Source organism: Asparagus officinalis, chromosome 1 (genome assembly GCF_001876935.1).
Source record: "Asparagus officinalis chromosome 1, Aspof.V1, whole genome shotgun sequence".
Lineage (NCBI taxonomy): Eukaryota > Viridiplantae > Streptophyta > Magnoliopsida > Asparagales > Asparagaceae > Asparagus > Asparagus officinalis.
The window spans coordinates 75,864,957-75,891,858 of record NC_033794.1 but is presented as its reverse complement, the minus strand read 5'-3'; the positions used below and the strand labels follow the sequence as shown (position 1 = coordinate 75,891,858).

Genomic DNA, 26,902 nt, shown 5'->3' with positions numbered 1-26,902 from the left:
AATCTCTCTCAAATAAAATATTATCATTGTTTCCTTTAATTTAGATTGTGGTCACGCGATCTACTATTTGTGAGTTATAAACACGTTGATCTAATACAATATCTCTGTTTATTAGTGTTTTGATGTCTTCAAAAGATGAGTGATCATTCAATTCGCAAAGAAATATTGCATATGAATTTACTTATAATATGTTCATTAAACTTTTAGTTATGGTTTGATTCATATTCACATTAACTTTTAGTTGTGGTCTCACTCATATTTAGATTACCTAATGTTCTCATTCAATTTTATAGCTTATTTTTTGAACCATAGAAGTAAAACTAAAAGTATGAAGAATTATTTCTTGAGAAATTAAAGTAGAGAGATTATGGTATATTTCGCCATGTGCTCTAAATATATTTTTTTCTTTGATGCAAAGTTCCTATCAAATCTTCTCCAAATGATGTGAGTGAAAAATACTATTATAACTCACTTGCCTAGGGCAATTGTATTGTATATAGGATATATAACTCATCTGGAATATCCATATCTGCTAAGTGGATTTTGTTGCTATGAGAGCAAAATGTTAGAGGCTCGTATTCAAACTTTTCGGCTCTATAAAAGGCATAAGAATTTAGAGTGCATAGCTTATATATCGTAAAGAATACATAAGTTCATGAAGAATTTTACCTAATAATGATATTATTACAACGATATTACTATTTAGTATTAAATCAATTTTATTATATAAGATTATATGATCCTTTTTAATAAATTATACAGTATATATATGAAAACCTCGATGTTTATGGTCAGTAGTTGGGCTCCACAAAATAGGTTAATTTTACATTGTAGTTTGCTATTGGTAGTAATATTAACAATGCCATTATCTTTTATCTTTATCTTATTATTCACGCTTTTTAATGTAAGTCCTATTTTGCTAAACACTCAATTGGCTATATTTAGTTTTTTATAATTTTAGAGGTTAGAATATTCTCTTTTATTTAAAAAGTATTGATATGGTTTTCTTAAAAAATATATTCATATAGTAGCAATAGTATATATTTCATATTAACTTAAACATTGGCTTGAAGGCATTTAGAGTGAGATCCTTTCTACGCTAGAATGATGATATAATGATTACACAATCCAAAAGTCAAAGAAGAAATTTCTACAAAGGAAAAGTAATTTAATATGTCAAATTAACAACTAATTTATAAAATATACATGGACAATGTAAATAGCTATAGAGAGCAAGATATACATCTTCATGAAAATTCCATAATGAGTGACCAACTACAATCATCATAATTTAAGCATAAATAATTATTATTTTAGTTACTAATTTGGTACACGTAACTATGAAATAAATTCTAAGCAAAAAATAGGAATTGAGATTGTATTATCCTATAGGTAAATAAATAAATATTATTAGAGCTCCTCTTTATATTAAATTTAAAAATAATAACTTAAATTATTAAGCGCCAAATATTAGTTCATACGATAAAGTAAAGTATCTACGGTCTATATACATATATAGTCAATCAATCACACATATTAAAATTATGATGACCACAGTCAAAATTATAGGTAGGTTCACATTTAATATAATTTATAAAAAATAGTACATTAAAGTCAAAAATCATTTTAACCACTATATAGAGTGCCTGAAATTTTTTGCATATATAAACTATACTGCCTAGGAATAGTGATGTGTGGCCTAATACATCTTATGAATGACTTACTCTTTAATATTATTGTTAATTGACATATCTATGCATTACATTAACAACACAATGAAAATTTAGAAAACTATAAAAGAATCACCCTCAAAAGTTTTTAAAATTATAAAAAAATACCCTAAATTTTTGTAATTTATAAATGCCCAAAACTATTAAACATTACATTGAAATCAAGGAATTACAAAAAATCATTAAAAATATTCAAACTTTGGAGAGGCAATTTGCAATGTACTAAACTTTAAGGGTGTTTTTTTTATAAATTTTAAATTTAATAGATTTTTAATTAGTTATGTTCTTTCCAAAAACGTTATGGGTAATATTGATCATGAATTTTTTTTCTAAGCCTATACTTTTAAAGGGAGCATGATAGTTTTTGTAAATTTTTAATTTTTGAGGGGTTATTAGTAATTTTATATCTTTTGTAAATAAATTTTAGGGGTTTTTTATAATTTTTAAACTTATATGCCTTTTATACAGATTGTAAATTGTTTATAGACTATTTATAATTCTTATGTTTTCAATTTACTAATGAGTTTGAAATTCTCAAGATGTTCTTTATAATATTTGAACTTAGAGTGTTTGTATTTAATTTTTGAAACTTTATGGGTGTTTTCTATAAATTATAAATTTTCTAGGGATATTCATAATTCCTATATTTTTAATGTACAATTAGGTTAAAAATTATTAGGATTTTTGTAAATTTTATAATTTTAATGGTTTTATTTTGTAATTTGTAAAATGTTTAGAATGTTTATTATAAATTTCATAAATTTTTGGGGATTGTTTGTGTTATTTGCAGGTTTTTAGTGTGCTTATATGTTTAAAATTTTTAATGCATTTTTTACAAAATTTGAAATTTTAGGGGTGTTTTTGTAATTTTTAAACATAAGAGATACTTTCTCCAAAGTCAAAAAAAACTTTTAGTTTCTAACTAGCATATGTATTTTTAGATTTCTTACTGAATTGAAATAAGTAAAATTTATAATTTTTAAGATGTTTTAATATAATTTTGAATTTGTAGGGGTGTTTCTGTAATTTAAAAAATTATAGGATTTTTTATACAAAGTCGAAAAACTTTTTAGGTGTTGGCTAACATATATTTTTTAGATTTCTCTACGAACTTAAATAAGTAAAGCATTTGAATTATATCTGTAGGCAATAAAAATTGCCTTTAATCATTATCAGAGAAGTTCAAAACAAAACTGCTAAAACCTCGCCCGAAATAGCAAAAAGGGGAAAACACTAATAAAAAGGGGGAAAACGCAGATATCTCCCAAACCGTAAGGAATTTGGCGAAACGGAGGAAGCAAACCGAAGCCTTTGACCTGGTTCGGATGGCTCCGTCTCATCGAGTTAGGCGATTTTCATATATAATTCGTCCAATTCCGACTTACGGTTTGAAAGTTACGGCCTATTTTTCGATCCATGCTCAGGAGCTCGCCTGCAGCTTGAATTTCGCCTGCACAATCAAGCTCGCCTACAGACCCAAGTTTGCCTGCACACCCGAGCTCGCCTGCAGACCCAGCTCGCCTGCAAGAACGCCTGCAGACCGAAGTTTGCCTGTAGTCACAAGCTCGCCTGGAGACCCAGCTCGCCTGCAAACCCAAGTCTGCCTGTAGACCCAAGTCTGCCTGCACACCCGAGCTCGCCTGCAGACCCAGCTCGCCTGCAAGTTCGCCTGCAGACCCAAGTTTGCCTGCAGTCACAAGCTCGCCTGCAGACCCAGCTCGCCTGCAGACCCAGCTCGCCTGCAAGCTCGCCTGCAGATCCAAGTCTGCCTGCAGTCCCAAGATCGCTTACAGACTCAGCTCGCCTGCAAGCTCGCCTACAGACCCAAGCTGCAGACTCGCCAGCTCACTGTCAACTGCCCACTTGGAGTATGGGAACAGTTACATCAGTGGTCAAATCCCACAAATCAAGGGAGAGGGCACAGTACCCCAAGACCGTCAAGCGGCCGCTCACAGTACGAATGATTGGGCAGGTGTCGAGTCGACCTGAACATTCATAAATGCAGCTCACCTCGGCTGCTCGCCTACAGACCCAAGCTGCAGACTCGCCAGCTCACTGTCAACTGCCCACTTGGAGTATGGGAACAGTTACATCAGTGGTCAAATCCCACAAATCAAGGGAGAAAGCATGGCGCTCCTCACCTAGCAAGAATAGAGCGGCTGACAGGACCCCCTAAGTGGTCACACCCCACAGCTAGGGCGGCTGGCTCCCTCACCTCCATCAGTGGTCAAATCCCACAAATCAAGGGAGAAAGCATGGCGCTCCTCACCTAGCTGCCAAAGGCTCCCTCATTTGAGAACTGAAGCTCTGGCAGCAACTTCGATCGGATCGTCCAAGGGAAGCAGACTCGGCACGAGCACCGAGCGAGGCGTCCTATCGCCACTGAGGAACCCACGTTAAACAAGGAGGGTATTCCCTCCGCTTCTGTTGTAAACATTTGATTATTAGTTTGTAATAAGCTGTTCTTATCAATACAAATGAAATCCCTGTTTTCGGGAGATCAAAATTTACACCTACAATATCAATCATATCTCATTTATCCAATAACATGTTAATTTTCATTATGAATAGGATAAATCATTTAATTACCAATTCAAAGAAGATAGGATAATTAGAATAGATTAGGATAACAATGTAATATTCAAAAAAATTAAGGGTAATATTGACCTGAAAAGATTTTCCTAAACTCGTACTTTTAAAGAGAGTAAGTATATATTAATATAAATATACCATACTAGTTAAGATGCACGTGCAACGGACATGATTAATTGTCAAATTATTAAATTAATAAAAATAGAATTAAAAAAGAAAATAAAATTTTTTGTGAGATTGATCATCAACTCAATAATCTCTCCAAATAAAATATTATCATTGTTTCCTTTAATTTAGATTGTGGTCACGCGATCTACGTATTTGAGTTATAAACACGTTGATCTAATACAAATCTCTGTGTATTAGTGTTTTGATGTCTTCAAAAGATGAGTGATCATTCAATTCGCAAAGAATATTGCATATGAATTACTTATAATATGTTCATTAAACTTTTAGTATGGTTGATTCATATTCACATTAAATTTTATTTGTGTCATCATATTTAGATTACCTAATGTTCTCATTCAATTTTATAGCTTATTTTTTGAACCATAGAAGTAAAACTAAAGTATGAAGAATTATTTCTTGAGAAATTAAAAGTAGAGAGATTAGTATATTCGCCATGTGCTCTAAATATATTTTTTCTTGATGCAAAGTTCCTATCAATCTTTCTCCAAATGATGTGAGTGAAAAATACTATTATAACTCACTTGCCTAGGGCAATTGATTGTATATAGGATATATAACTCATCTGGAATATCCATATCTGCTAAGTGGATTTGTTGCTATGAGCGAGCAAATGTTAGAGGCTCGTATTCAAACTTTCGGCTCTATAAAAGGCATAAGAATTTAGAGGGCATAGCTTATTATCGTAAAGAATACATAAGTTCATGAAGAATTTTACCTAATAATGATATTATTACAACGATATTACTATTTAGTATTAAATCAATTTTATTATATAAGATTATATGATCCTTTTTAATAATTATACAGTATATATATGGAAAACTCGGATGTTTATGGTCAGTAGTTGGGCTCCACAAAATAGGTTAATTTTACATTGTAGTTTGCTATTGGTAGTAATATTAACAATGCCATTATCTTTTATTTTATCTTATTATTCACCGCTTTTTAATGTAAGTCCTATTTTGCTAAACACTCAATTGCTATATTTAGTTTTTTATAATTTTAGAGGTTAGAATATTCTCTTTATTTAAAAAGTATTGATATGGTTTTCTTAAAAAATATATTCATATAGTAGCAATAGTATATATTTCATATTAACTTAAACATTGGCTTGAAGCATTTAGAGTGAGATCCTTTCTACGCTAGAATGATGATATAAGATTACCACAATCCAAAAGTCAAAGAAGAAATTTCTACAAAGGAAAAGTATTTAATATGTCAAATTAACACTAATTTTAAAATATACATGACAATGTAAATAGCTATAGAGAGCAAGATATACATCTTCTGAAAATTCCATATGAGTGACCAACTACAATCATCATAATTTAAGCATAAATAATTATTATTTTAGTACTAATTTTGGTACACGTAACTATGAAATTAAATTCTTAGCAAAAAATAGGAATTTGAGATTGTATTATCCTATAGCGTATAATAAATAAATATTATTAGAGCTCCTCTCTTATATTAATTTAAAAATAATAACTAAATTATTAAGCGCCAAATATTAGTTTCATGAGATAAAGTAAAGTATCTACGGTCTATATACATATATAGTCAATCATCACACATATTTAAATTATGATGACCACAGTCAAAACTATAGGTAGGTTCACATTTAATATAAATTTATAAAAATAGTACATTAAAGTCAAAAATCATTTAACCACTATATAGAGTGCCTGAAATTTTTTGGCATTATAAACTATACTGCCTAGGAATAGTGATGTGTGGCCTAATACATCTTATGAATACTTACTCTTTAATATTATTGTTAATTGACATATCTATGCATTACATAACAACACAATGAAAATTTAGAAAACTATTAAAAGAATCACCCTCAAAAGTTTTTTAAAATTATAAAAAATACCCTATTTTTGTAATTTAAAATGCCCAAAACTATTAAACATTACATTGAAATCAAGAATTACAAAAAAATCATTAAAAATATTCAAACTTTGGAGAGGCAATTTGCAATGGGGTTATATATATATATATATATATATATATATATATATATATATATGAAAAATTGCTTCAAGGCCCCAAAATTAAAAAAACAATGTGGCCCAGACCCATGTACTTTGGCCCATATGGCTAAGCCCTTAACAATTCAAAAAAATGTAACTGAGTCCTAAAAGCACATCTCTCAGCCGTATTTGCACCCAGCCTCCCTAAAATACCACCGCCTTCAACTCCGTGCCTCGAAAACGAGATCCGATCGCTGGCGATCCCTCCCCGTCGCATTTAAGGCGAGGTGATGGCCGTTTTGGGGGGAAATTTTGGCGCGCTCCCTCCATTATATATGCTGTTAACCCACTCGACTTTGCATAGAGTGTATTTATGGTGCAAAGGGCAGATTTTTACGGTTAGGGCTTATGATCTTCAGCCCCCTACTTGTCCTAAAGTGCCCTTCATAACTCCTCTTAAATCCCCTTTATTTATGGCGGAGAGCCCCCTTATTTGCATGGTTTCCTTGGGTGAGAGAGCAGTGTTCTCAAGGGTAACTTGTGCAACCTCTTTTTTTGAGTTTAAGTTCGACGTGGCTGAGAGGTTGAAGGTTCCTTATGATGCGCTATCAATGGTTTATAAATCTGAAAGGATCCCTGATCTGAGTTTTGAGATCAAGAATGAGGATGATATGGAGTGTATGGTAGAGCACAACCCTAATATCGGGTGTCTGGAGATCCATATTCGAGCTACTATATATGTAGATGTTTCCAGATGTCAGAACACTCCGAAGCAACCTCCTGAAATGTAAGTTATATTTACACTTAATTTATTTGAAAACTTATGAATTGCATGAGTAAAATGTGGAGAAATGATAACATAGCGAATTGTTTCAGGTTAAATGTTAGCTTTTAACTGATATATGTTAACTTTCTACCGAAGGTTGTTAAGCTTTAGGGCATATGTGTTAACTCATAAGGGTACTACAGAATTTAAGTACAAGTCCTGTTCGTTATTTTAAGAAAAAACAATTATATTTGTGCAGCATTGTGAATACACTGAAGCCAGAGTTTATTAATAGTACTTCTGCCGCAAATCATGGTTCTGAAAGAATTCCAATTGATAATCCCAGCGGTAATAGTGTAGTGCGTTCTGATGACATTATTAACAACACAGTAATGATTCCTGGTTGGTGGCATAATGCATTAACTGAAGAGGGTCAAGAATTTGAAAGTACTGAAGAATTAAGGTTGGCGCTGACATACTATGCTCTGGCCAAAATGTTTGATTATGAGTTTAAAAAGAACGAACCGAAACATATCCGTGTATATTGCCGATATAAAGAAACTTACGAGTGTCCATGGATGTTGTTTGCTTCACCTGTTAAGAATGAAAAGAGACTTTCGATCAAGAAGTTTGTTAATGAACATACTTGTGGGCAGTACGGGCAAAATACAGGTCGTTCAAGGGCATCCCGTAAATTCATTGCAACACCGTTATAACCACTCCTGAAGGTCCATCCAGAAATCCGACCCGTTGATGTGCAAAAGGAGTTCCTCACAAACTACGACCTTAGAATTGATTACAGTAAGATATGGTAGGGGAAAGAGAGAGCACATGAGAAGCTTTACAGGGATATATATGAGTCGTATAATCAACTACGATGGTAAATGCTGAGCTTTATTGTTAACTTGTTAAGTTTCAAAGTTTGCTTGTTAAAACAAATAGTTAACATGTTCCTTGTTAAGTTCATTGATAACATTGATAACATGTTAAGTTTCACCACTAACATGTTAACTTTCTCTGTTACATTGTTAAGTTACGCAGATAATTTGTTAACTTTATTTGTTAACTTGTTAAGTTACCCCAATAATGTGTTAGCTTTTTTTGGTCGCTTGTTAAGCTACAAGGATAACATGTTAACTTGTTGGTTTGTTTCTTCTTACACGACTAGGTATGAGCGCATGGTAAAAGAGACAAATCCCGGCAGTTATATACATGTTGACCAGAATGAGGGGAGGTTTTCGAGACTCTTTGTTTGTTATGCTGCATGCATCAAAGGTTTCTTGAGTGGATGCAGACCCCTTCGATTTTTGGATGGTACATTTTTGAAGGATCGATATAAAGGTATGCTCCTTTCGGCCATAGCATATGATGGGAACCAATGTATATTTCCCTTAGCGTATTGCATATGTGATCAAGAGAATTTGATGAATTGGAAGTGGTTTCTCCAAGGTCTATGCTCCATACTTTATGAGAGGGCTGACCCTTACAATCCTCCCCACCAATTGGTTATAATTTCTGATGCGGACAAAAGAATTAAAGAATCAGTAAAAGAGTATTTTCCAGAAGCTCTACACTCGAGGTGTGTTCTACATCTTGTTGAAAATTTCAGGTTAAAGCTTAAGGACTTGGGTATGAAGTCGAAGGACACTCATGTTCTGGGGAACTTATTCCAAACTGCTTGTTATAAATACACAATAGCAGAATAGAATGAGTACATGAAAGAGATATATGACATGGATCCAAGGGCATACAACAGTGCTGTGAACTACTCTCTTGATCAATGGGCAAATGCATTCTTCCCGGGAATAAGGTAGCGTTATTTGGCTGTTCTATATCTATGCTAATATATGAACTTATGCTATTTAGCATGTTATCTTTGGATTTGTTAAATTCTATATCAGAGCTGTTAACTATATTCAGTTATTTCTTAATTGATAACAAAATTTCCGAGGTTGTTCACTATGTTCATTTATTTGTTAACTCTTATATCTGAGCTGTTAACTCTTGTCTGTAAACTGTTATCTGTACATCATTAATTGTTAACTCTATTCAATTATTTGTTAACTCTTGTTGCTAACATGTCAACCCCTGTGGAAAACATGTTAACTCTTGTGAAAAACATGTTAACTCTTATCGCTAACATGTAACTCTTGTGGCTTTAGTACATGTTAACTCTTGTTGCTAATATGTTAACTTTTGTGGCAAACATGTTAACTCTTGTTGATAACATGTTAACTCTAATGGATAACATGTTAACTCTCGTGGCTAACATGTTAACTCTTGTGGATAACATGTTAACTCTGGTGGCTAACATGTTAACTGTTAAATGTTAACTATTATATGTAAACTGTTAACTGTAATTAAAAAAAAAGTTAACTCTATTCAATTATTTGCGTCAATCCTTATTTATGACCTGTTAACTTGTATCTATAAACTGTTAACTGTAATTCATTACCTGTTAACTCTATTCAATTATTTGTTAACCCTTATTTGTGACCTGTTATAAAGTTATATATAATTTCAGGTATGAGCACGTAACATCTAATGTCGCTGAGTCTTTTAATAATTGGATAAGGGAGGCTAGAATGCTACGGATTCTACAAATGGTTGAGCATATTCGTAAACAGATAATGGTCCGAATGAGTAATCGCCGGTTACTTGCAGATAAATGGGTTGGATATCTCTGTCCACAAGCAGAGATGGTGCTTAAAGAAAATATAGAGAAAGGTCGTCCATTGGATGTTAAGCAAGCTGCAGCTGACATATTTGAAGTGCAAGCACATAAAACTACCCGCGTTGATTTGGAGAAGAAGACATGCACTTGCCGTGCTTGGGACGTCATGCGGATTCCGTGTAAACATGCATGTGCAGTCATCTCGTACATGAAGAGAGACATTTACCAATATTGCGATTGGTTTATGTCCATAGAAGCATTTAAAAAGAGCTATGACCCGATTCTCTATCCTATACCAGATTATGAGAAACGAAGCGTGCCAAGGGATGAGATCGAGCTACTTCCACCACATACTATCAAAAGAAAGGGGAGAAATAAAACAAGACGTATCAACAATCGAACAGTGTACAAACGACCTTTGAAATGCTCTCGATGCCACTCCGAAGGCCACAACCGCGCAACTTGCAATGAGCCGATCGCCGATTGATATGAGTTGCGGATTTGAAGAAACACTTTTGGGTGTATGTAATACTTTTGTAGTTAACTGTGTATATAAACGTAAAATCTAATCTAAACTCAATATAAAACTAGCTTTAATAGAAATGATAATTAATAAATAATTGATAAATAAAAGCTAGAGTAGAGTTTAGAAAACTTCTCAATAGATGACAAGATGGAGAGATGGAGATTTGAAGCCCAAACAAGAAGATAATCTCCTCCACTTGTGAAAACTAAAACAGCTTTAAACCAAACTCAAACCAACCATAAATCCTTGTTAAAAACTTTCTTAAACTTGTTTAAAACACTCTCATGGTTGCTAAGATAGAAAAGGGTTTGGGGGTTTATATTGGAAGAGGAAACAACAGCAAAAACCCCAAACAAATGACAAAAAAGCCCAAAGCAAACAGCTCAAAAAAATAGCCGTTGGAAACCAACGGTCAAATCGGCGGTCGACCGAGGAATTCTCGCGGTCGACCGCGAGACACAAAAAAGGCTGAACAGAGGGTTTGAAAGCTGGCGGTCGACCGCGAACTCATGGTCGACCACGACGGTCGACCGGGAAACTCTCTACTGCCCACTGACGAAAGATCTCAGGCGCGGTCGACCGTGGCGGTCGACCGTGAACTGATATATGAAAAAGAAGTGCTGAAAACCGTTTTTCTAATTTTAAAATACTGTTTAAAAATATCAAACAAATTCTAAAAAATATAAAACTTTGGAGAATGATTGTAGACATGATAATAAACATGCTACAATGACTGGTTTTCAAAAAAGACTTCCCAAATGAAAAATATCATCATTTTACAAAATAGACCAAAACATGAAAATGTAAACATATGAATTTTGACATTTAGGCTAAACCATGTTTTGAAACTTTGCACAATGATTATATAGACTTAACAAAATATGTATATGATTATTGTTAAGTCTAAAAACTAAGAATACAAAATTTTCACAAAATTGCATATTCTATGCAATGTTTTCAAAAACACAATAGTAAATATGAAATATGTGATTTCATATTTATAAACATGAAAACCCAAAACCATGCATGTATATAAATATATATAACTATACATATGCATAGAAACCAAAACTTATGTATATATATATAACTATATATATATACGAAGAAACCAATAAATGTGTGTGTATAGATATTGAGCTTAACGTACTTAACACACATAATATAAAACCTAAACTAAGTTACTCAAGCTAGATCTTGATCTTCAATAAGCTCGACTTGGTACACTGTGGATGAAGCTTGAACTTGATCTTTAACTTTGAATTGCAAGGCTTCACCGATATTCCGCCAACCTCCTTTGGATATGATCGTTGAAGCTCTATTCCATCCATCCTCCAACTACGTTGTTTGTCTATAATAAATAAGAAAACACAAATACTAGACAAACAACATTAGTGGTAAATTGTTTGTTAAACATCATCAAAACAAGAAGGCCAACAATCTCCCCCTTTTTGATGATGACAAACAATTTACAAAAAGAAATATATGCGTGAAGGAAATGAATATATAATTTATAATTCACATGCATATAAACAAGAAAGAATATACTCACAATATTTTTCCCCCTTTGACAACATCAAAAAGGGGACAAAAGAAATAAGAGAGCGAAAGCTCCCCTTACAAATAAGCATGGGTGAGTATAAAATAAGTATAGGGATTGCTCCCCCTATCAAAATGCCTCATGAATATAAGTATGGAATGAATACTAAGGCATACATATGTAAGCAAGCATAAATGCTAAACACGACTCACATACAAAGAGATAATAAGAACACATATGAATATATCAATATGAAAAATAGTGTCTCATATCAAAGAATGTAAAAACCATGTGTAAAGATAGATTTATGAAATCAAAAGAAAAGGAGTATGGGAATCATGCAAAATGTTTTCAAATAAAAACAAATCAATCAAATGAAATCATAAATCAAAATTTAAGTTCAAAAACAATGTTTGATCAAAAAAAAATTTCTTTGTAAAACTTGATCAAATCACATATAGAATACATTATAAGGCACGAATAGATGATCCATGAGCACAAACATATAAATATCATCATATAAGTGAAATATAATGAATTCAAAGTAACAAATCAAAACAAAATCTTTGACAAAAGAATTTCAAGAGAGGCAACAATATATCAAGCTCTTAAGCTTGTTCTAACCCATATAATCGATAAACATGATTTGGGAATAAACACCCAATAAACTCGGGGAGTTACATAAATATAAACCTCTCATGAAAATTGAAACTAATAGTCATGAAAACAAAATAATTAATCAATTAAAAGTTGTTTTCATGTATAAAAATTTAGAACACGTTTTTCAAAACAAAAAAAAAAACATTAAAAATTCTTGGCTTAAAAATTTATTTTGGCACCCAAGTCTTCTTGGTGCTGGTTTGTTTAGGGACATGACCCCTATCAATAAAACTCAAAGCCCTTGGGTTATGAACCCATTTGGGCGCATTTAGTGCACGGGTCCGATCATAGCAATAATTATGCAAATAACCCATTCGATTGCAATAAGTGCAATGAAGAGGATGCATTTGGTTATGTTGACCATGTGGATGTGCACGAGGAACATTTGCAAATAAAGATTGTCTTTTAAGATTGTTTTGCAAATGAGAAACATTTTGAAATAATGTTGGTCTACTTGAAATATTTTGCGATTTAGAAACTTTTCCCAAATCAAAACAAAACTTAGCTAAGTGACCAACTCTACCACAAAAATCACAATGATACACATTAGCATGCTTATGATGAACAATGGGTGCATGTGTGTGTACATGTGATGATGAAACTTGATGAGATGCACAAGGAGCATTGATATTTTTATATTTGTGTGCATCATAGCAAAATTTAGCTAAATGGTCTTTACGACCGCAAATTGAGCATTTGTAAACTTTACTATACAAGTGTGCATAGTGTGTAGGTGATTCATAAGTTATAGCACTAGATCTAGCACACTTGTTCATAAGTTTCTTATGCTTATCAATGCATGTGTTAAAAGTTGAATCTAAGCATGATATGCGGTTTTTCACAAGATTCAATTTATTATTGGTCACAACATCATTGATAATAGAAGTAGAGCATATATAGTTATTCTTAAAAGAATCAAATTTATTTCTAATGCATTCTACTTCTAGCATGACATCTTTATTAGCATGAGTTAAGCTAGAAATGGATGAAGTCAATTTTTTATTTTTCAATTTTAACATATCATTAATTTCTTTAAGAGTAACATTTTCTTGAGAAATGATATCAAAATTGGAAACTAGCTTCTCATGATCGGATTTTAAACTGACATGCTTGCTTTTAAGATCAATAAATTTATTTTGCAATTTAGTGTTCTCATGATCGGATTTTAAACTGACATGCTTGCTTTTAAGATCAATAAATTTATTTTGCAATTTAGTGTAGGCATGCGATAATTTCTCATATGCACAAGCGAGTTCATCAATAGATAAATCATTATCGAAATCGGAATCGCTTACTACACAAGAGTTATCCTCTTGTGGCCATGTGTATGATGCTCCACATGAACTTGAAGAAGAATCCTCCAAAGCTTGTCGGATTGTCTCCAAGCCCCCTTGATGTGCTTCAATAAATTTCCAAAGTTTGTAAACACTATCAAAATGAACAAATTTGTTAGAAAAGGATGAGTCAAAAGCATTAAGCAAAAATTCTAACAAAAGCTTGTTCATTGAAAACATTTTCTCATCATGATTGCTCCACTTGGATTTCTTCAATGTGGGCACAATGTAAACATAATCAATAACTTCCCATAAGTCAATATTTCTAGATTCAACAAATAGTTTAAATCTAGAAGCCCATTTTCTTTCTCAGGTCGGAAATATGTCTGACATCCTTCAGCTCCCATACTGACCCGTTCAACTTAATTTTCACCACACATTTGCCCATAATAGCACACGGTTGATCATTACCAAGATATACGTATCCAAGATTTTCAGGAACATACTTCTCGAAGAATTCTTTCTGAGAAGTAGCATGTATTAGACCCTAGAGTGGGGGTGATTAGGGTCTTATGCTAATCTAATCCGATTATATGCCAATTAAAACTAAATAACAAGTTATCCTAGCAAGTATGAAATACCACAAGATATATGAGCTAGGATAAGCAATAAACAATGAGATATATCCTATATGATAAAATATATATGCAAGGATATATAAACTAACACAAGGGTAAAGCTATGGACAATGGCGATAAGAAATATAAACATATGATAAAGAGCGCCAAAGCAAACTCAAACACACGATATGATCACGGAGTTCGGACCTTCCGTCCTACATCTCCACTCCCCTCTCCCGGGGAGAAATCCATTATCACAATCGGGTTTTCTACGTTCACCCGAATAACGTTTACATCTCACACTCGGTTTTCTAGCTAACCGAAAACTTTACAATCGACATTCTTGCAATCACACTCTACACCCTCACAAGTGTTGGACCTCGCCGTGTCTCCCTCAAGTGCTCGGTTACAACCTCTCCTTAGGCTCGTCAACCGACGCCACTCCTCTTGGGACGATCTCCGACTCTCACCACACACTCCTCTCGGTGTACAAGTGTTTTACAAAGTGAATCTCACAATTAGGCTCAATAAATGTTTGTTCTCTACTATGGATGAGAACACAATGAAAGCTCACACTCAATGTTACAACTCTCACCAACCCAAATATATTATGAATGCAAATACAATAAGCTCAAGTGGGTGTGTGCAACAATGAGTAAAATCTAATCTAAACTCAATATAAAACTAGCTTTAATAGAAATGATAATTAACAAATAATTGATAAATAAAAGCTAGAGTAGAGTTTAGAAAACTTCTCAATAGATGACAAGATGGAGAGATGGAGATTTGAAGCCCAAACAAGAAGATAATCTCCTCCACTTGTAAAAACCAAAACAGCTTTAAACCAAACTCAAACCAACCATAAACCCTTGTTAAAAACTTTCTTAAACTTGTTTAAAACACTCTCATGGTTGCTAAGATAGAAAGGGGTTTGGGGGTTTATATAAGCAAATAGCTTAGAAAAATAGCCGTTGGAAATCAACGGTCAAATCGGCGGTCGACCGAGGAATTCTCGCGGTCGACCGCGAGGCAAAAAAAGGCTGAACAGAGGGTTTGAAAGCTGGCGGTCGACCGCGGCGGTCGACCGTGGGAAATTCTAAACTCACGGTCGACCGCTGCGGTCGACCGGGAAACTCTCTGCTACCTACTGATGAAAGATCTCAGGCGTGGTCGACCGTGGCGGTCGACCGTGAACTGATATATGAAAAAAAGTGCTAAAAACTGTTTTTCTAATTTTAAAACACTGTTTAAAAATATCAAACAAATTCCAAAAAATATAAAATTTTGGGGAATGATTGTAGACATGATAATAAACATTCTACAATGACTGGTTTCCAAAAAAGACTTCCCAAATGAAAAATATCATCATTTTACAAAATAGACCAAAACATGAAAATGTAAACATATGAATTTTGACATTTAGGCTAAACCATGTTTTGAAACTTTGCACAATGATTATATAGACTTAATAAAATATGTATATGATTATTGTTAAGTCCAAAAACTAAGAATACAGAATTTTCAAAAAATTGCATATTCTATGCAACGATTTCAAATATATATATATATATATATACGAAGAAACCAATAAATGTGTATGTATAGATATTGAGCTTAACGTACTTAACACACATAATATAAAACCTAAACTAAGTTACCCAAGCTAGATCTTGATCTTCAATAAGCTCGACTTGGTACACTGTGGATGAAGCTTGAACTTGATCTTTAACTTTGAATTACAAGGCTTCACTGATATTCCGCCAACCTCCTTTGGATATGATCGTTGAAGCTCTATTCCATCCATCCTCCAACTACGTTGTTTGTCTATAGTAAATAAGAAAACATAAATACTAGACAAATAACATTAGTGGTAAATTGTTTGTTAAACATCATCAAAACAAGAAGGCCAACAAGATATCTCTGTCCACAAGCAGAGATGGTGCTTAAAGAAAATATAGAGAAAGGTCGTCCATTGGATGTTAAGCAAGCTGCAGCTGACATATTTGAAGTGCAAGCACATAAAACTACCCGTGTTGATTTGGAGAAGAAGACATGCACTTGCCGTGCTTAGGACGTCATGCGAATTCCGTGTAAACATGCATGTGCAGTCATCTCGTACATGAAGAGAAACATTTACCAATATTGCGATTGGTTTATGTCCACAGAAGCATTTAAAAAGAGCTATGACCCGATTCTCTATCCTATACCAGATTATGAGAAACGAAGCGTGTCAAGGGATGAGATCGAGCTACTTCCACCACATACTACCAAAAGAAAGGGGAGAAATAAAACACGATGTATCAACAATCGAACAGTGTACAAACGGCCTTTGAAATGCTCTCGATGCCACTCCGAAGGCCACAACCGCGCAACTTGCAATGAACCGATCACCGATTGATATGAGTTGCGGATTTGCCGAAATACTTTTGGGTGTATGTAATACTTTTGTAGTTAACTGTTTATATGAACTGAAACATATTTGGGTGTTTGTAATACTTTTATATATTTGGGTGTTTGTAATACTTTTGTAGTTAACTGTGTATATGAACTGAAATATATTTGGGGTAATGTGAACTATAATGAAAATGTTATCTTACTTGGTTTGTAAAGTTACTCAGTTAGATTGTTAAGTTATAGTTAACATATAAAATTTTCTTGGTAGGTTATTAAGTTACACCTATTACATGTTAACTCTTGTGGATAATAGTTAACATATAAAATTTTCTTGGTAGGTTATTAAGTTACACCTATTACATGTTAACTCTTGTGGATAACATGTTGGGTAACATGTTAACTCTTTAGGTTATTAAGTTACACCTATTACATGTTAACTCTTGTGGATAACATGTTGGGTAACATGTTAACTCTTATCGCAAACATGCTAACTTTTGTGACAAACATGTTAACTTTTATGGCTAACATGTTAACTTTTTTTTGGCTAATATGTTAACTCTTGTGGCAAACATGTTAACTTTTGTGACAAACATGTTAACTCTTGTGGCTAACATGTTAACTCTTTTGGCTAATATGTAAACTCTTGTGGCAAACATGTTAACTTTTGTGACAAACATGTTAACTCTTGTTGATAACATGTTAACTCTTATTAATAACATATTAACTCTTGATGATAACATGTTAACTCTTGTTGCAATCATGTTGACTCTTGTGGATAATAATCGAACTGTTAACTATAATTCTCTGTTAACTTGTTAAGCTACGCAGATAACACGTTAACTTTCCCTCGTACATTGTTAAGTTACACGGCTAGTATGTTAACTTACTTGTTAACTTGTTAATCTATATAGTTACATGTTATATTTCACCGAAATGTCTTAACTTACGCTTCTAAAAGGTTAACTTTCTCTGTATACAGTATTATTTAACAAGTGAACCTGATATGATAAAAATTTTCTCCATATTTAACAAGTGAAGCTGACATGATATAATTGTTAACTTGCGCATCTAACATGTTAACTTTCTTCGGGCACTAGTTCATTAGCTGTTAACACATTAAACCCTCGAGATATTAACTACTGAGAAAATAATCTATACATGCTGAAAATTGTGAAGATTGTTTACAGTTGTTTATCTACATAGCATTCTTCCTTAGGCTGTACATTTGCGGCTCATGCAGACGTTTTCAATTCTGGGTCCTCCACGGCTATTGTGCCCTTTCTCTTTTTGAATTACTAACCTTCTTTTATTAGTTCCGCCGTAAGCCTTGCACGCACTACCTCCGACGAATCATCGACGGGCGTAACATGTAGTACATCACCTTTCTGTAGAATAGCCTGTACATAAAGGTAAACGTATATCCCACATTCGTAGCTATAAATAACAAAACATAAATACATATTACAGGTCAGTTTTGGAGACAAAAATTCTTGAATAAAATAAGGTTCATATGTTAATGTACCTTCCCTTTTGAGACTCGCATGAGATTTCCTTATATTGAAATGTCCTACACACCTTTTCAGGATCGAATGCGGCCTTCATATGGTCCATGAAGTTTATAATTTTGTTAACGGGCTCAAGGTAAGCAGAGTGAGTTACCGAACTATAGTGCAATGCTAAATTTTCATTCAATCTAACTTCGACACAATGTCAATGGTCATGACGAACAATTGGGAATATGAGTATTGATCGGCCAGCAGCAATATGTTGTTGTATATAAAGTTCATATTGTTCATATAGCCGCAGATGAGCCTGGTCTCTATAGAGTGAATGCTGTTACACAAAATTAACACATTAACAAAGAACGGCCTTTAACATGTGAACATGGTTCAAGTTCATATAGTTAACATTTTAACCACAAGATTTAGCATGTTAACTCTTATAAAAACATGTTAACTCTTGTGGAAATCATGTTAACTTTTGTAGACAACATGTTAACTCTTGTGGATAACATATTAACTCTTGTGAAAAACATGTTAACTTTTGTGGAAAACATGTTAACTCTTGTGGCTAACATGTTAACCCTTGTAGATAACATGTGAACTCTTGTGGCTATATGTTAACTCTTGTGGATAACATGTTAAGTCTTGTGGATAACATGTTAACTCTTGTGGATAACATGTTAAGTCTTATGGATAACATGTTAACTCTTATGGCCCATTGTTGTATCTAACAAGTTAACTATTGTGGTTAACATGTTAAATATAAGAGCTTAGCTGTTAACTAATTATATGGGGATTGGTCTTACGCAGAAATATGTAGATACAATCCCATACTGCTTGTTTAAAACAGCGTTCTCATGTAACTGCAGCCATAGCCGTAATCTATTTAAGATGGCTTTTGTTACTTTGTCATCGAGTCTTCCCCCACGGAGCATATACAGTAGTTCCGGGTATGTAATTGTGCTGTTATCAGTAGTTATGACATCGACGTACCTTAACAAGCAATAAGTTACGGAGGGTTAAAATTTAAAACATGAAAGCTAACATCTAAACGCACAAACATAACAAGCAACTAACAGAGGTTCACAGTTAATATTAAAGAGAGTTAGCATTAAATTACTAAACATGTTAACTCTCGTGGCGAACATGTTAACTCTTGTGGATAACATGTTAACTCTCGTGGCTAACTTGTTAACTCTCGTGGCTAACATGTTAACTCTCGTGGCTAACCTGTTAGCTCTTGTGGATAATATGTTAACTCTTGTGGATAACATGTTAACTCTCGTGGCTAACCTGTTAGCTCTTGTGGATAACATGTTAACTCTTGTTGATAACATGTTAACTCTCGTAGCTAACCTGTTAGCTCTTGTGGATAACATGTTAACTCTTGTGGCTAACCTGTTAAGTCTTGTGGATAATATGTTAACTATTGTGGCTAACATGTTAACTTTTGTGGATAACATGTTAACTCTCGTTGTTAACATGTTAACCCTTGTGGGTTAAATTTAAACGTGAAAGCTTTAAATTTTAAAATCAGTACTTACGGGCTACATTTCTCCTTGCAGTACTGCGCGAGCCATTTGTTCTCCTCAGCTGAGAGTTTCTCTGTCACATTTCTTGGTATTCTGTAGTTATGTACAAAAGCCCCAGCGCTATCTAACACTCGTAAGCTAAATGTGCCTACATCAAGGATACCCTCATTCACCTCTTTTAAGGCAGCACGATCCACATCTGTTAAATACGTGCTTTTTAGCACATCCCACTTGCCAACACTGTCATCATAGTAAACTGTTATTTTCTCTATCTTGTCACCAACAACAATGGGTTCATCTTTGTGCTCACCTTCTTTCAACTTCAATCCCTTAGCCCTCGATTTCTTATCCTCAGTAAATGGTGTCCTAACCAGTTTACCTTTCTTGGTTACTCTTTTGCTTGGAGCTCTACTCCTATAACCCACATATTTTTTGCTCACCGGTTTCCTCGACCTCTTCAATCCTTTGCTGAGTGGAACATTCTCAACCACACCTTCCTCCTCCTGCACCATCTCCTTGTCCTCCTCATCCTTGATCACTTCGTCTCTCTCTTCGCTCTTGCCCATTTCCTCGACAACTTTATTCTTGGTAACATCGTCTCTCTCTCTCCATTCGAGCCCTCTTCATCCTCAACCATCTACTTGTCCTCCTCATCCATGATCACTTCGTCTCTCTCTTCGTTCTTACCCATTTCCTCGACACCTTCATTCATGGTGACATCGTCTCTCTCTCCATAGTTATCCTCTCCATCGATTTCATGCTTGTCCTCTTCTTCCACTGTAGGGTTTCCTTTCAGCTGCTGTGCAATAAGCTTCTTCACATTGTTCTTTAAAACCAAAGGATCTACTATGTCACAAGATTCGTCCAACCCCTTAACCTTTTTGTTAAGTCTACGAATCTCGTTCATGAAAGTTTGACAATACAATTTCTTCGAGACCCTCAGTGTACGGCAAAGTCTCTGGTTTACTTTAGCAGCATTTCTCCAAAATTACAGCTGCTCCTCAACTGGTAATATTTCAATCTCATCTTCCCTTTCGAAAGCCTCATTAATGGCCTTTGACATTATCTATAATTTAGAAATAACAAACAGTTAACAGCAAGCTTATAAAGGTTAACAGTAAGAGGCCCACAGTTGACACATATAAATTAAAGGTTCTTCAATCATCTATATATAACATGTTAACTCTTGTTGCTAACATGTTAACTCTCGTAGGTAACATGTTAACTCTTGTGGCTAATATGTTAACTCTTGTGGCAAACATGTTAACTTTTATGGTAAATATGTTAACTCTTGTGGCTAACATGTTAACTCTTGTTGTTAACATGTCAACTCTTGTGGAAAACATGTTATCTATTGTAGCTAACATGTTAACTGTTGTGATTAACATGTTAACTGTGGTGATTTAGCATCTTAGAACTTACCAAACCTATTGACCATCTCTTCTCGTGTTCCTTCTCTTCTTCCTTCTTTTCAACCTTCTTTTATTCTTCAATCTTCCTCTTCCTTACTGCTGCTTTCTTCTCCTCCGTATGTACGACTGGAAATTGTGGTACAATCCCTTCACTTCTAAGCCTCATCAATGGCCTTCTGATTAGATATTTCTCATCGGATGGGCCAATTTTAGCTATTGGTTTATGTACAACCTGGATGCTAGCTTTTGCAGTCTTGGCAACTATTGTGCGCTTTCGAAAAGATCCATACTTCTCACCAATCTTCACCCAGTTAGTGAGGGGTGGCTTGAATCTATTGCTCAAGGCATATCTTTTAATCCACGTCATTTTATAGTACCATAGCTGCAAACAAATAATACATGTCAGTATGCACTACTAATCTTTTAAACATGAATATAGTTAACAGAACAGAACTGAAATATAGTTAACACTGACAACACCAACTTTAATACTGGAAACACTATAGTTAACATAAACCTGAATATAGTTAACCAGATCCTTAAAATAGTTAACATGAACCAGTAAGCCTTAATGGTTTCTTGACGTAAGTTGACAGACTACATGCAAGCGTTCACATGCACAGGTTAATCCAACTTACAGGGATCAAAGGCATGCATCCAGGTACATAGCTTACTCCTGACCTGTGCAGACCTTCCCTGGCAATCTTAATTCCTTTCTTCGTCTGATCATAGATGTATTTCCCCCAGGACACATTCCTCACTCTTTCAATTGAATCAACATATTTGAACAAGAGCCTTGGGATGCCTTGGACACTGCTAGGGCACCACATCATTGAACATTGATAAAGTATCTTCAGTAACACAAAATCTTCAATATCCTTCTTCTTTCTTGATTCAACAAGAGATTGCAGTAGCTCTTCCACATATCGCCGCATATTCTTCGCTGATTTCTTTCCGTTTCTAGTAAAATGTTTCTGAAAATACTCCACCCAAAGCCTAGGGAAAGGATCTCTATTATTGTAAATTATTTCCCCATCAATTGGGAAACCTGTATGTTCATGCACCCAGTCCATATCAAAATTAACAACCTTTTCTCTCCCACTTTCGGCATCGGGCAAAGAAAACGCCACTTTATTACCCTTATAGTGACTCAATATAAGTTCTAGCGTGGGTCGATCTACAGCTAGGGGGCCAAACTTTACATAATGCTGGAATGTACACCCTTGGTATGCATCCCAATGACACTGCCGCATTCTCAGTTCGAGGACTTTCATAAATTTACAGTATGCGGCGAAACTAGCAGTGGGTCTAATTTCAACAGCACCTGACTTTTTCCTGTATTATAATTAAACATTTAACATCAACCACACTTAACATCCAACATCCAGCAGCACCTGACTTTTTCCTGTATTATAATTAAACATTTAACATCAACCACACTTAACATCCAACATCCAATAGTTAACATGCAACGATGAACTGTAACAAAAACATTTAACATCAACCACACTTAACATCCAACATCCAATAGTTAACATGCAACGATGAACTGTAACAATTACGCTATAAACCTTAACAAACAACAGCCAAACTTAACATTAATAAGAGGTATATAGTTCACATTTAGCATTAAGGTATCAGCTAACATGTCCTTCAACCAATGTCCAGGCATATAGTTCACAATTCACCTAAATCTATAACATCTATCTAAATTGGAAAATATAACATATAACATTATCTTACTTCTTTATGGATTTCTGTGGTGCGTTTAGTGAACTTGTAATTTTTCTTTTTCTCATTACACCCCTTTGGAAACTCAACAACGTTTGGGTGACTTCATTGGTGCTGCCATTCCCTGATGATGACGCATGGGTGGACGAAGACTTGGAGGCGGGGAAGATGTGAGAGAATCGGTACCACGGTTGGTCTCAGATGGAAAAGGGGGGTCTTCGTCGGTCTTGGAAGGCGAGGGGGATCTTCATCGGTCTTGGAAGGCGACGGCGAGTCTTCTCGCTCGTCGTTCATCAGTGCATGTTCCTGACGTTGCAGCATCGGCGGAGGATGGTGAACAACTTCGAATTCGTTCGCCGATTTTTTCTCCATCTTCTATCCGTGATACGAGTCGCCGTGCGAGCCCCCTTTGGTCGCAGAATTACCAAAAGGTGGGTTAAGAAGAGGATGACCAAAACACAAGAACAATTCAGTATGGCGAAGGAAATTACCTTCTCTAGATTATGAGTTGAAAAGATTACAATCCCTCTCTCACAATCTCACTAGAATCGAGAACAATCTCTCAACTCTCTCTCTAAACCCTAATACAATTATTAGAATTTCTCTCTCCCTAAGGTCCCCCTAAGGTCTCCCTTTTAAAACCCTACAATAACCTATTTATATCAGGTACAACGTGGGTGGCAATCTTGTAAATAAACAAGCCCAAAAGAAAGAGGAGTCCCTGTCAGAACAGAATTCAAAACGAAATAGGAAACCCAGAATTCACGATCCGGTCAACCGCCAAGCATGGTCCGGTCGATCGGCCAGAGAACTTTCTGTTCCCTGTGCCCTGTAGGGTTGTCCGGTCGATCGGCATGTGTGCCGCGATCGACCGGACAGAGAACTGCCAGTTTACCCTGTTCTTCTGCTTTTCGCTTCTTCCGACTTCTTTCGCCATCTTCTTTGGCTCCAACCATGACTCTATTCTTAAGATACCATGAGAATCATCTATCCTCAAGCTCCCATGAGGATCACTAAGCTCTCGAGACAGGGAAGAAGATACACCCGTATCATGAGTCCCCCCTTTAGGAACTTGAAGTCCCGTTCAAGTTAGAACTGAAGCTGAGGGAACTCACGAGCCCCTCCTCCTTTTTTGAACCACCTAGCCTTGCTAGGAATCTGATCTCGACGTCCGATCGGAAATAACTCATTCATCCCGTGTCTCATCGTAGTCACTTTTCGCTCCAAGTTACAATCCTTCATCGATGGCTTTTCTGGAAGTCTAATGCACAGCGAGACAAACTTCTTGCTTGTATTCACTAACCTCTTCGCTCGCGTCACCATCCCCAAGCTTGTCTCCCTCGGAAGAGATGCCGAATGAAATATGAACTTTTCACCACCATTGGTGAATGTATACTTCTGAGCCCGCCTCTCGTAGATCGCATATCTATCCCATAAGTACGGATTGCCCAGTATAATCTGATAAACATCCAATAGAACTACGTCGCATGTGACCTCATCAATATACGACTCATGGAGCGTAAATCTTACAGTGCATTGATCAACTACACTTAGCTTCTCCTCCTTCTGAATCCACCCCAATGGATAGGGCTTCAGATGCTTGACCGTCTTCAGACCCAGCTTCTGAACCAAGGCTTCGGATATCAAATTCTTCTCGCTGCCCGAATGAACTATGGTATTAACCAAACTGGTCTTCACTGGGAACTTAAGCACAAAGAGCTGCTCCCTCGGGTCGTCATCTTCTTTAGTGGCCTCCCCCCCCGCCATAAGGTTGAGACTGCCATTGGGTTCCGTCATCCCCGTGACTTCTTTCGGACCTTGAGCTATCACGTACGCCTTTTTCTCCTCCTTCTTCTTCAACTCCCTTGGCTTGAGATGACGATACTTCTCCCAGTACCGATCAGCTATGTGCCCTGTCTTCTCGCAATGACCACAAATCAGTCCTGTTTTCCCTGGATCACCCTTCTTCTTCTCCTCTTTAAACTGAGAACCACTAGACTCGCCTGCAACTTGCTTTGCATCCCCCTTTGCTTTGTTGCTCTTCTTTTGCTTGCCCTCAATGGCAATGGCCTTCACGCTCGCCTCTGCAATAGTCTCGACCGTGAATAACCTTATCTCCTTTCGGATGTAATCGCTCAATCCCGCCATATACTTCATGAATACAGAATATTCCTCTGTCGCAACGTTAAGAACCATTGCCTGCTGCTGGAACTCTGTAGTGTATTCTTGAACGGTTTGATTGATCCTTTGGCGCAAGCCATACCACTTATACCAACGCTCCTCAAGGAACCCCACTGGATAGAACTGTTTCCGAAGTAGCTCCTTGAACTTGTTCCACGACACCGCCTTCTTTTCCTGCTTGCAATAGGATTTTCACCACGTCAACGCGTGTCCTGAAAGCTTCAAAGTCGCGAACACAATCTTCTCTTTTGACGAATTGCCATAAAGAGTAAAATACGTCTCCATCCGCTCGATCCAGTCATCAAGCCTCTCTACGTCAACACTCCCATCATAAATAAAAATCTCCACTCTGAAATCAATCTTCAGATTTTGGTAAGAATTCTTACCCCCTTGATGCGGTGCAACCTTGACGGTCTCGTCCTCCTCGTCGGAGCCTGAAAGCTCGCTCTCTCCACCGGACTCTATAGGTTTCTTCTTAGACCTAGAAGAAGATTCCCCCTTTTCGTTCCCTCCTTGGATGAGACCGACGAGTTTTGTGAGCGTCGACCCTATCGTCTCGATCTGCTTCTCTAATGGATCAATCCTCGCTGAATTATCTCCTTCAACCATCTTCTCCTTCCTTAAATCCTGGACTCCTTTCAATGAAATAAGGATCTCACCAAGCTTCTTGTATTAGGACCGAGTAAGGACCATACACAGGATGCCCCTTCATCGGATATGATGCTCTGATACCAACTTGATACGAGTCGCCGTGCAAGCCCCCTTTGGTCGTGGAATTACCAAAAGGTGGGTTGAGAAGAGGATGACCAAAACACAAGAACAATTCAGTATGGCGAAGGAAATTATCTTCTCTAGATTATGAGTATGAAAAGATTACAATCCCTCTCTCACAATCTTACTAGAATCGAGAACAACCTCTCAACTCTCTCTCTAAACCCTAATACAATTATTAGAATTTCTCTCTCCCTAAGATCCCCCTAAGGTCTCCCTTTTGAAACCCTACAATAACCTATTTATATCAGGTACAACGTGGGTGGTAATCTTGTAAATAAACAAGCCCAAAAGAAAGAGGAGTCCCTGTCAGAACAGAATCCAAAATGAAACAAGAAACCCAGAATTCACGATCCGATCGACCGCTAAGCATGGTCCGGTCGACCGGCCAGAGAACTTTCTGTTCCCTGTGCCCTGTAGGGTTGTCTGGTCGACCGGCATGTGTGCCGCGGTCGACCGGACAGAGAACTGTCAGTTTACCCTGTTCTTCTACGTTTCGCTTCTTCCGACTTCTTTCGCCGTCTTCTTTGGCTCCAACCACGACTCTATTCTCAAGATACCATGAGAATCATCTATCCTTAAGCTCCCATAAGGATCACTAAGCTCCCGAGACAGGGAAGAAGATACGCCCGTATCAATCCGGTTTTGACCTAACCCTAGAGTGCAGATTTTGGTTTTTCGCCGGAGGGAAAGCCAGAGATAGAGTGCGAGAGGGAGAGTGGAGAGAGAGAGAGAGAGAGCGCCTCGATAGTAGCGGAGTGGGCGGCACCGTTACCAACGCACGGAGGCTGTAGCAGAGTGGGCGGGAAGGGTAGAGTCGGGATTCTGAGGA

The 26,902-nt window shown here is 36.0% G+C and overlaps 1 protein-coding gene across 1 annotated transcript; it reads left to right on the top strand.

The window, feature by feature from the left end:
- On the top strand, window positions 8,969-10,414 carry LOC109835965. The gene is made up of 2 exons (XM_020403926.1): window positions 8,969-9,063; window positions 9,778-10,414. The coding sequence occupies exons 1-2, from the start codon at window positions 8,969-8,971 to the stop codon at window positions 10,412-10,414; spliced, it is 732 nt and encodes a 243-aa protein (XP_020259515.1).